The sequence below is a fragment of the Patagioenas fasciata genome, chromosome 31 (assembly GCF_037038585.1).
Source record: "Patagioenas fasciata isolate bPatFas1 chromosome 31, bPatFas1.hap1, whole genome shotgun sequence".
NCBI classification, from domain to species: Eukaryota; Metazoa; Chordata; class Aves; order Columbiformes; family Columbidae; genus Patagioenas; species Patagioenas fasciata.
The window spans coordinates 3,029,455-3,040,619 of record NC_092550.1 but is presented as its reverse complement, the minus strand read 5'-3'; the positions used below and the strand labels follow the sequence as shown (position 1 = coordinate 3,040,619).

General features: G+C 65.5%; 2 protein-coding genes across 2 annotated transcripts; one reads left to right on the top strand and one right to left on the bottom strand.

Annotated features, from left to right (window-relative positions):
- Nucleotides 1-2,979: 2,979 nt before the first annotated feature.
- CTU1 (cytosolic thiouridylase subunit 1) lies at nt 2,980-8,209 on the bottom strand (the record flags this gene model as incomplete). The annotated part of the gene is made up of 3 exons (XM_065859703.2): nt 8,132-8,209; nt 6,509-7,571; nt 2,980-5,120 (listed from the first exon to the last, which is right to left on the bottom strand). Coding segments are annotated over exons 2-3 (3,201 nt in total), but the record flags the coding sequence as incomplete, so codon positions are not given.
- Nucleotides 8,210-8,630: 421 nt separating this feature from the next.
- On the top strand, nt 8,631-11,146 carry TYROBP (transmembrane immune signaling adaptor TYROBP). Its single transcript, XM_065859724.2, has 5 exons — nt 8,631-8,724; nt 9,536-9,579; nt 9,854-9,874; nt 10,366-10,482; nt 10,961-11,146. The coding sequence occupies exons 2-5, from the start codon at nt 9,537-9,539 to the stop codon at nt 11,050-11,052; spliced, it is 273 nt and encodes a 90-aa protein (XP_065715796.1). The 5' UTR covers nt 8,631-8,724; nt 9,536; the 3' UTR covers nt 11,053-11,146.
- Nucleotides 11,147-11,165: the final 19 nt, after the last annotated feature.

Here is an 11,165-nt window from a genome sequence, read left to right as displayed (position 1 = left end):
GTCCCAGACGTTGAGCGCCCCCCGCCCCTCCCCCACCCCCAGGAGGCGGCGCCGCTCCCCCCGCCCCTCCCCCACCACCAGCTCCACCGCCACCGCCCGCCCCTCCCCCCGCCCCCGGCCCCGCCCCCTGGTGGCCCCGTGGCCACCGGGTCTATGGGGACCCGGCCATTGGCCACCAACCCCATGGCCACCGGGTCTATGGGGACCAAGCCATTGGTCACTGGGTCTATGGGGACCAGCCCGGTGGCCACCGGCCCCATGGCAACAAGAGCCATGGCCACCGGGCCATTGGCCACCAGACCCATGGTCACCAGCCCCATGGCCACCAGGCCATTGGCCACCAACCCCATGAGCATCATCATGGTGGCCACCAGCCCCATGGCCACCAGGACCATGGCAACAAGTCCCATGGCCACCAACCCCATGGCCACCAACCCCATGAGCATCATCATGGTGGCCACCAACCCCATGGCCACTGGGCCCATGGTCACCAACCCCATGGCCACCAGCCCCATGGCCACCGGGCCCATGACAACAAGTCTCATGGCCACCAACCCCATGGCCACCAACCCCATGGCCATCATCTTGGTGGCCACCACTCCCATGACAACAAACCCTATGGCCACCAACCCCATGGCCACCAGCCCCTTGACCATGACCCCCATCTTGGTGGCCACCAACCCCATAACCACCATCCCAGTGGCCACCAACCCCTTGACCATGACCCCCATGGCCACCACCTTGGTGGCCACCAACCCCATGACAACAACCCCCATGGCCACCAACCCCTTGACCATGACCCCCATGACCACCACCTTGGTGGCCACCAACCCCATAACTCCCACTCTGATGGCCACCAACCCCTTGACCATGACCCCCATGACCACCACCTTGATGGCCACCAAACCCTTGGCAACAACCCCCATGGCCACCAACTGCTTGACCATGACCCCCATGACCACCACCTTGGTGGCCACCAACCCCTTGACCACCAACCCCTTGCCCACCACCTTGGTGGCCACCAACCCCATAACTCCCACTCTGGTGGCCACCAACCCCTTGACCATGACCCCCATGACCACCATCTTGATGGCCACCAAACCCTTGCCAACAACCCCCATGGCCACCAACTGCTTGACCATGACCCCCATGACCACCACCTTGGTGGCCACCAGCCCCATAACTCCCACTCTGATGGCCACCAACCCCTTGACCATGACCCCCATGACCACCACCTTGGTGGCCACCAACCCCATGACAACAACCCCCATGGCCACCAACCCCTTGGTCACCAACCCCTTGCCCACCACCTTGGTGGCCACCAACCCCATAACTCCCACTCTGATGGCCACCAACCCCTTGACCATGACCCCCATGACCACCACCTTGGTGGCCACCAACCCCATAACCATTATCCCAGTGGCCACCAACCCCTTGACCATGACCCCCATGACCACCACCTTGGTGGCCACCAACCCCTTGACCATGACCCCCATGGCCACCAACCCCTTGACCATGACCCCCACGACCACCACCTTGGTGGCCACCAACCCCATAACTCCCACTCTGGTGGCCACCAACCCCTTGACCATGACCCCCATGACCACCACCTTGGTGGCCACCAACCCCATAACCATTATCCCAGTGGCCACCAACCCCATAACCCCCACTCCCCCCCCACCCCCACCCCCAAGTAGCCACCTCCACATCCCTCTTGCCCAAGGCCACCTTGGGCCTCCCCTTCTCCACGGCGGCCACCAACACGCACGCCTTGCACAGCCCGCGGCTACTGGCGAACCCGCATTGACCGCAAGCCCCCAGCTCCGCCGCCGGCCCCGCCGCCTCCCCCACTGCCAAACGACGACCCGAGTGGCCCAAAGCGGCCACCGTGCTGGGTCGGGTGGCTTCCAGGTCCTTGAGGAGGGCTCGGGGGTGGCCGCGGAAGGCGTGGGGGGCGTAGAGGCACTCGGTGCTGAAGTAGCGCAGGCCCAGGTAGTGGGCGAAGAGCACGATCTCCTTCTCGTAGCAGTGGCGCAAGGGCTTCAGGCGCGGAACCGATGGCCACGGGGTGGCCACCGGGCTCCGGGGGGGGTTCTTGAGGGGTTTCGGGGGGTTCTTGAGGGGTTTTGAGAGGTTCTTAGGGGGTTTTGGGGGGTTCTTGGGGGGTTTCGGGGGGTTTCTGGTGGGATCTATGGGGTTTGGGGTGGGTTCTATGGGGTCTCTGGTGGTCTCCATAGACCTTGAGATGATCTCCATGGGGTTCCTGGTGGTCTGCATGGGGTTCCTGGTGGTCTCCATGGGGTTCCTGGTGGGTTCTATGGGGTCTCTGATGGTCTCCATGGGGTTCCTGGTGGAATCCATGGGGTTCCTGGTGGGATCCATGGGGTTCCTGGTGGGATCCATGGGGCTTGGGGTGGTCTCCATGGGGTTCCTGGTGGTCTCCATAGACCTTGAGATGATCTCCATGGGGTTCCTGGTGGTCGCCATGGGGTTTGGGATGGGATCCATGGGGTTCCTGGTGGTCTCCATGGGGTTTGGGATGGGATCAACGGGGTTCCTGGTGGGTTCTATGGGGTTCCTGGTGGTCTCCATGGGGTTTGGGATGGGATCCATGGGGTTCCTGGTGGTCTCCATGGGATTCCTGGTGGTCTCCATAGACCTTGAGATGATCTCCATGGGGTTCCTGGTGGTCTCCATGGGGTTTGGGATGGGATCCATGGGGTTCCTGGTGGGTTCTATGGGGTCTTTGGTGGTCTCTATGAGGTTCCTGGTGGTGTCCATGGGGCTCCTGGTGGTCTCTATGGGGTCTCTGGTGGTCTCCATAGACCTTGAGATGATCTCCATGGGGTTCCTGGTGGTCTGCATGGGGTTCCTGGTGGTCTCCATGGGGTTCCTGGTGGGTTCTATGGGGTTCCTGGTGGTCTCCATGGGGTTCCTGGTGAGTTCTATGGGGTTCCTGGTGGTCTCCATGGGGTTTGGGATGGGATCCATGGGGTTCCTGGTGGGTTCTATGGGGTCTCTGATGGTCTCCATGGGGTTCCTGGTGGTCTCCATGGGGTTTGGGATGGGATCCATGGGGTTCCTGGTGGGTTCTATGGGGTCTTTGGTGGTCTCTATGAGGTTCCTGGTGGTGTCCATGGGGCTCCTGGTGGTCTCTATGGGGTCTCTGGTGGTCTCCATAGACCTTGAGATGGTCTCCATGGGGTTCCTGGTGGTCTCCATGGCGTTCCTGGTGGTCTCCATGGGGTTTGGGATGGGATCCATGGGGTTCCTGGTGGTCTCCATGGGGTTCCTGGTGGTCTCTATGGGGTTCCTGGTGGTCTCCATGGGGTTTGGGATGGGATCAATGGGGTTCCTGGTGGGTTCTATGGGGTTCCTGGTGGGATCCATGGGGTTCCTGGTGGTCCCCATGGGGTTTGTGGTGGTCTCCATGGGCTTCCTGGTGGTCTCCGTGGGCTTTGAGGTGGGATCCATGGGGTTCCTGGTGGGTTCTATGGGGTCTCTGGTGGTCTCCATGGGGTTCCTGGTGGTCTCCATGGGCTTTGAGGTGGGATCCATGGGGTTCCTGGTGGGTTCTATGGGGTCTCTGGTGGTCTCCATGGGGTTCCTGGTGGTCTCCATGGGCTTTGAGGTGGGATCCATGGGGTTCATGGCGGGTTCTATGGGGTCTCTGGTGGTCTCCATGGGGTTTGCGATGGGATCCATGGGGTTCCTGGTGGGTTCTATGGGGTTTGTGGTGGGTTCTATGGGGTCTCTGGTGGTCCCCATGGACTCCATGGTGGCCTCCAGGCAGCTCCTGGTGGCCTCCGGATGGTTCTTGGTGGCCCTGGTGGCCCTGGTGGCTGCAGTGGCCACATTGGTGTCCTTGGTGGCCGTGTTGGTGGCCTCCGTGGCCATGTTGGTGTCCCTGGCGGCCATGTTGGTGGCCATGTTGGCGGCATCGTCGGCCATGTTGGTGGTCTTGTCAGCCATGTTGGAGGCCATCTTGGCGGCCATGTTGGCGTCGGTGTCGGCCATGTTGGAGGCCATGTTGGTGGCCATGTTGGCGGCCATGTTGGTGGCCTCATCGGCCATGTTGGCAGCCATGTTGGTGGTCTTGTCGGCCATGTTGGTGGTCTTCTCGGCCATGTTGGCGGCCATGTTGGTGGTCTTGTCGACCATGTTGGTGGCCATGTTGGCAGCCATGTTGGTGGTCTTGTCAGCCATGTTGGAGGCCATGTTGGCGGCCATGTTGGTGTCGGTGTCGGCCTTGTTGGTGACCATGTTGGCGGCCATGTTGGTGTCGGTGTCGGCCATGTTGGCGGCCATGTTGGCGTCATTGTCGGCCATGTTGGCGGCAATGTTGGCATCATTGTCGGCCATGTTGGCAGCCATGTTGGCAGCCATGTTGGTGGTCTTGTCAGCCATGTTGGAGCCCATGTTGGTGGCCATGTTGGTGTTGGCGGCGGCCATGTTGGCGGCCATGTTGGCGTCATTGTCGGCCATGTTGGCGGCCATGTTGGCGTCATTGTCGGCCATGTTGGCAGCCATGTTGGCAGCCATGTTGGTGGTCTTGTCAGCCATGTTGGAGCCCATGTTGGTGGCCATGTTGGTGTCGGTGTCGGCCATGTTGGTGACCATGTTGGCGGCCATGTTGGTGTCGGTGTCGGCCATGTTGGCGGCCATGTTGGCGTCATTGTCGGCCATGTTGGCAGCCATGTTGGCAGCCATGTTGGTGGTCTTGTCAGCCATGTTGGAGCCCATGTTGGTGGCCATGTTGGTGTTGGCGGCGGCCATGTTGGAGGCCATGTTGGTGGTCTTGTCGGCCATGTTGGCGACCACGTTGGCGGCCATGTTGGCGGCCATGTTGGTGGTCTTGTCAGTCATGTTGGCGGCCATGTTGGCATCGTTGTCAGCCATGTTGTCGGCCATGTTGGAGGCCATGTTGGTGCCCCTGGCGGCCATGTTGGCGGCCATGTTGGCGGCCATGTTGGTGTCCCTGGCGGCCATGTTGGAGGCCATGTCGGTGGCCACGTCGGCGGCCATGTTGGTGGCCTCGGCCGCCATGCGCCGCAGCCGCGCCACGTCCCCGCGCAGGAAGTTCATGAGCACGGTCTCGGCGATGTCGTCAGCATTGTGACCTGGGGTGACAACGGGGTTGGGGGGGGTCCCGGTGCTCCCCAGGCCCTCCCAGTGCCCCCCAGTCCCTCCCAGTGCTCCCAGTGCCCCCCAGTCCCTTCCAGTGCTCCCCAGGCCCTCCCAGTGCTCCCAGTGCCCTCCATTCCCTCCCAGTGCTCTCAGTGCTCCCCATCCCCTCCCAATGCTCCCAGTGCCCCCCAGTCCCTCCCAGTGCTCCCCAGTCCCTCCCAGTGACCCCCAGTCCATCCCAGTGCTCCTAGTGCTCCCCAGTCCCCCCCATTCCCTCCCATTCCCTCACAGTCCCCCCCAGTGCCCCAATCTCCTCCCAGTTCCCTCCCAGTTCCCCCCAATCCCCCCCCATTCCATCCCATCCCATTCCCCTCCCAGTCCCCCCCAATCCCCTCCCAGTTCCCTCCCATTCCATCCCAATCCCCTCCCAGTCCCTTCCAGTGCCTCCCATTCCCCTCCATTCCCCTCCCAGTCCCCCCCAGTGCCCCCAATCCCCTCCCAGTTACCTCCCAGTCCCCCCAATTCCCCCCCTATTCCATCCCAGTCCCCCCCATTCCCTTCCCAATCCCCTCCCAGTCCCACCCCATTTTCCCCCCAATCCCCTTTCACTCCTCCCCACTCCCCTCCCAGTCCACCCCAGTGCTCCCCAGTGCCCCCCCAATCCCCTCCCAGTCCCCCCCATTCCATCCCAATCCCCTCCCAGTCCCCCCAATCCCCCCCATTCCATCCCATTCCCCTCCCAGTCCCCCCCATTCCCTTCCCAGTCCCTTCAAGTGCCTCCCATTCCCCTCCATTCCCCTCCCAGTCCCCCCCATTCCATCCCAATCCCCTCCCAGTCCCTCCCAGTCCCCCCCCATTTCCCCCCAATCCCCTCCCATTCCTTCCCACTCCCCTCCCAGTCCACCCCAGTGCTCCCCAGTGCCCCCCCAATCCCCTCCCAGTCCCCCCCATTCCATCCCAATCCCCTCCCAGTCCCCCCAATCCCCCCCATTCCATCCCATTCCCCTCCCAGTCCCCCCCATTCCATCCCAATCCCCTCCCAGTCCCCCCCATTCCATCCCATTCCCCTCCCAGTCCCCCCCATTCCATCCCAATCCCCTCCCAGTCCCACCCATTCCATCTCAATCCCCTCCCAGTCCCTCCCATTCCCCTTCCAGTCCCTCCCAGTGCCCCCCATTCCATCCCAATCCCCTCCCATTCCTCTCCCAGTTCCCCCCACTCCCCCCCCCAGTCCCTCCCAGTCCCCCCAATCCCTTCCATTCCCCTCCCAGTCCCTCCCATTCCATCCCAATCCCCTCCCAGTCCCCCCCATTCCCCCCCCAGTCCCTCCCAGTCCCCCCCATTCCCCCCCCAGTCCCTCCCAGTCCCCCCCAGCACTCACCAGTAGCGATCCAGTCGGCTCCCAGCATCCTCGCCCCCCTCTCCAGCGCCTGCCTCCTCCAGACCCCGCAGAACGTGCAGCGGCTTCCACCCTTTCCCAATCCCCCCAGTTCCCCTCCCAGTGCTCCCAGTTCTCCCAGTTCATCCACGCTGAACCCAAACAGCTCCCGGTGGCTCAGCACCAGCAGCGGCAGCGCCCCCCGCGCCCCCCGCAGCGCCCCCAGCGCCTCCTCGCGGTACCCGGCGATGCCCTCGTCCACGGCCACCAGGACCAAGCGGTACTGGGTGAACTGGGAGAACTGGGACAGCAGCCGCGCCAGCACCGCCGAGTCCTTCCCGCCAGAAGCCGCCACCGCCACCAGGTCACCCGGCTTGGGGACGGCGCCGCGGGGAGGGACGGGGACACCCGCGCTGGGAATGGGGGGACCCCCAGTTTGGGGCTCGTTGGGGACTGGGGATAATGGGAGGGTATTGGGGACCCCCTGCTTGGGAATGGGGGGACCCCCAGTTTGGGGCTCGTTGGGGACTGGGGATAATGGGAGGGTACTGGGGACCCCCTGCTTGGGAATGGGGGGACCCCCAGTTTGGGGCTCGTTGGGTGCTGGGGATAATGGGAGGGGTTTGGGGGGCTCTCCCGACCCCATAATGAATTGGGGGGGGGTCTCCTTTTGGGGGCACCCCCCCCCACCCCTCCCCACGCTGGATTTTGGGGGTTGCCCCTCCCTCCCCCCCCCAATTTTTGGGGGGTGCCCCTCCCTTTGCGAGGCGCCCCCCTCGCTCCCCATCACCCTCCCAGTGCCATTAGCGGGGGGGGGGGGCTGCGTTTCGGGTCCTCCCGTTTCCCCCCCGTTGCTCCCCGCGGTTCGGTGGTGGGGGGGCCCATTCGGGGGGACCCCGGGGGTGGGGTGGGGGGTGATTTTGGGGGGGTCCGTGCCCCCCAAAGCCCGCAGCACCTCGGTTTGGAAGGCGCGGATGAAGCAGCCGCGGCACAAGCGCTCCCCGGTGCGCGGGCGGCGCAGCGCGGCCGCCAGGGGGCAGCGGCGGCAGCGGGGCGGAGCCATTGCCTGCGCAGGGGGGGGGACAGAGACACCAAACACGCCATCAGCACCCCGGAATATGAAGCGAACCCCAAAAATAGAAGGGGGTGGACATAACAACCCCTCCCCAAAGCGATGTGGTGCATCCCGACCCCCTAAACCCGCCCAAGAGTGGGAATGGGGTGAATTGAACACCCTAAGCTCCCCCCCTAGAGTGGGAATGGTTGCTCCCGCCTCCACCATAGAGCCCCATAGAACCTCCCGACTCCCCTAAACCCCCCCCGGAGTGGGAATGGTCCACTCCGACCCCCCTAAACTCCCCCTCTAGACTGGGAATGGTCCCTCCTGAAGCCCCTAAACCCCCCTTAAGGGGAAATGGTCCCTCCCGAACCCCCTAAGCTCCCCCCTAGACCCGGAATGGTCGCTCCCGCCTCCACCATAGAGCCCCATGGACACTCCCAACCCCCCTAAACCCCCCTTAGATCGGGAATGGTCCACCCCGACCCCCCTAAATTCCCCCCTTAGGTGTAAAGGTCCATCCCGAACCCCTAAACGCCCCCCCCGCATGTTTCCACCCCCCCCGTTACCGTGAATTGGTCTCGCCCACCGGGACCCACGTCACTGTCGCGCGCACGCCGCGCCGCTCGCGCCCGTTCCCCCGCCCGGCCCCGCCCACCCCGGCTCCCTCCGCCAATCAGCGCGCAGGGAACGCCCGCCCGGCCCCGCCCGCCAGCGGCTCTGAGGAGGCGGCGCATGCGCAGTGGCGGCCGGAGGCCCCTCGGGGGTAATTAACGCGTAATTAACACCTAATTAAGGCCCCCCCGGGGGTCAGTTCAACCCCCTCCAGAGTAATTAACCCCCCCAGGGGCGGTTGTGGCCCCCCCGGGGCAGTTTAAGGCCCCCCGAAGGGCACCGATCACCCCCCCACACTCACCTGGAGCTGGGGAAGGGGCGTGGCTTAAGGAGGGGGGCGGGGCTTAGGGAGAGGGGCGGGGCTAAATGTGGTCCCGCCCCCTAATGGGGGGGCAGAGGGGCCGTTGGGGGGGGACCCAGGAGTTCGGGGCGGGGGGGAAAGGACCTGGGAGTTTTGGAAGGGACCCAGGCGTCCGGGAGGGACCCAGGAGTTCGGGAGGGACCCAGGAGTTCGGGAAGGGGCTCATAGGGGGATCCAGGAGTTCGGGTATGGGGGGGTCACGGGGGTCATAGGGAGGTCACAGGGGGACCCAGGAGTGCCCCAAGGGACCCAGGAGTTCGGGAAGGGGCTCATAGGGGGACCCAGGAGTTCTGGGAACTGTGGGGTCCAGAGGGGACCCAGGAGTTCGGGTACGGGGGGGTCACAGGGGTCATAGGGAGGTCACAGAGGTCACAGGGGGACCCAGGAGTGCCCCAAGGGACCCAGGAGTTCGGGAAGGGGCTCATAGGGGGACCCAGGAGTTCTGGGAACTGTGGGGTCCAGAGGGGACCCAGGAGTTTGGGTACGGGGGGTTCACAGAGGTCATAGGGAGGTCACAGAGGGACCCAGGAGTCCCCCAAGGGACCCAGGAGTTCAGGAGGGACCCAGGAGTTCGGGAGGGGGGTCATGAGGGGACCCAGGAGTTCGGGTACGGGGGGGTCACAGAGGTCACAGGGGGACCCAGGAGTGCCCCCAAGGGACCCAGGAGTTCGGGTATGGGGGGGTCACAGAGGTCACAGGGGGACCCAGGAGTGCCCCAAGGGACCCAGGAGTTCGGGAAGGGGCTCATAGGGGGACCCAGGAGATCGGGGGATTGTGGGGTCCAGAGGGGACCCAGGCGTTTGGGTGGGGGTGGGGGGGTCACAGGGGGGTCACAGAGGTCACGGGGGACCCAGGCATCCGGGGACCCAGAGGTGATGTGGGGGGGGGGGGGCCGGACGCCTGGGTCCCCAACCGGACGCCTGGGTCCCGTGGCCGTGGGCGGGCGGGCGTTTCCCCATGTGGCCCCGCCCACTTCTCCCCGTCCCCCCATTGTCAGCATGGGCCCCCCCGGCACCCCCCACCTGCTCCTGCTGCTCCTCGGTAAGCCCCCCCTCCCCCACCTCCCCAGGGGGACCCAGGCGTCCGGGGGAACCCCCCAAACCCTCTCAGGGGACCCAGGCGTCCGGGTTCCCCTCCCACACCCAAGGAAACCCAAAAAGGGGAAGTTTGGGGGGGGACTCGGACGCCTGGGTCCCCTGAGAGCGGGAGGAGGGGCGGGGGGTGCTGAGAGAACCCAGGCGTCCGGGTGGGGGGAGGGGCGCTCGGGGGGTGTCGTTTTCCTCCCCCCACCCTGTACCCCCCGTTTGTCTTTTAGGGTTCGTGGCTGCGGAGAGCGGTGAGGCCCCTCCCCCACCCCGGGGGGACCCAGGCGTCCGGGGGGACCCAGGAGTTCGGGGAGGGACCCAGGAGTTCGGGGAGGGACCCAGGAGTTCAGGGAGGGGAACCCAGGAGTTCTGGGGGAGGGACCAAAAAGTTCCCGGCGGAACCAAAGTTCGGGGTTGTGGGGGCAGCGGGGGGAGGTTTGGAGGTGGCACCGAGGCGCAGGGGGGACCGGAAGTGGTGTTGCACCGAGGCAAATGGAGGGGAAATGGGTGGTTTGACGCTACTGGGGGGGGTTTGGGGCTCCCAGTTGGAGTTTTTTGGGGGTTTGGGGGGACCCAGGAGTTCGGGAGGACCCAGGAGTTCGGGGAGGGACCCAGGAGTTCAGGGAGGGACCCAGGCGTCCAATGGGGGGAGTCATGGGGGGACACAGGAGTTTGGGGAGGGACCCAGGAGTTCGGGAGGGGACCCAGGCGTCCGGGCCCCACCTTTCCGCCCCCCTCCCAGACTGCACCCCCTGTTTGCCGGGTCCTGGACCAATCGCTGGGCTTGTCGTTGCTGACATCGTGATGACGCTGTTGATCGCGGGCGGGGCCTATTGCCTGGCGAGGCGTGGCCAGCGAGGTGGGGGCGGAGCCAATAGTGAAGGGGCGTGGCCAACGAAGGCGCGGGCAGCGCGGGAGGGGCGGAGCCAATGGGGAAGGCGCGGAGCCAATGGGAGGGGCGGAGCCAATAAAGGCGCGAGCAGCGTGGGAGGGGGCGGAGCCAATGCGAGGGACGGAGCCAATGAAGGCGCGGGCAGCCAGGGGGGCGTGGCCAGCGCGGGAGGTGGTGGAACCAATGGGGAAGGGGCGTGGCCAATGAAAGCGCGGGCAGTCGGGGGCGTGGCCAACGCGGGGGGGGCGGAGCCAATGGGGAAGGCGCGAAGCCAATGGGAGGGGCGGAGCCAATGAAGGCGCTGCAGTCGGGCGGCGTGGCCAGCGCGGGAGGGGGCGGAGCCGATGGGGAAGGGGCGCGGCCAACGAAAGCGCGGGCAGCCAGGGGGTGGGGTCAGCGTGTGGGCGTGGCCTCCGTTCTGACCCCGCCCCTTCCCGCCGGGCAGCCTCGCCCATGCCCCGCCCCCAGGAGCCGGACTCGACCTATCAGGAGCTGCAGGGCGCTCGCGCGGACGTTTACAGCGAACTGAAGCGCTGAGCCGCCCCTCCCCCCGCCCAAGGGACCCAGGCGTGCGAGCCCCTCCACCCCCCCCCACTCAATAAATTCCGCTTTTTGCCCGATTCGCCCTCAATTTCGCCCGGGTGACGTCA

What these genes read in the sequence shown, in the direction of transcription:
- TYROBP (XM_065859724.2), top strand. Translation starts at nt 9,537, where the DNA reads ATGGGCCCCCCCGGCACCCCCCACCTGCTCCTGCTGCTCCTCG. An exon ending in GTTCGTGGCTGCGGAGAGCG is followed by an intron (nt 9,875 to 10,365) that starts GTGAGGCCCCTC and finishes CCCCCCTCCCAG; the next exon opens with ACTGCACCCCCTGTTTGCCG. An exon ending in GGCGAGGCGTGGCCAGCGAG is followed by an intron (nt 10,483 to 10,960) that starts GTGGGGGCGGAG and finishes CCCGCCGGGCAG; the next exon opens with CCTCGCCCATGCCCCGCCCC.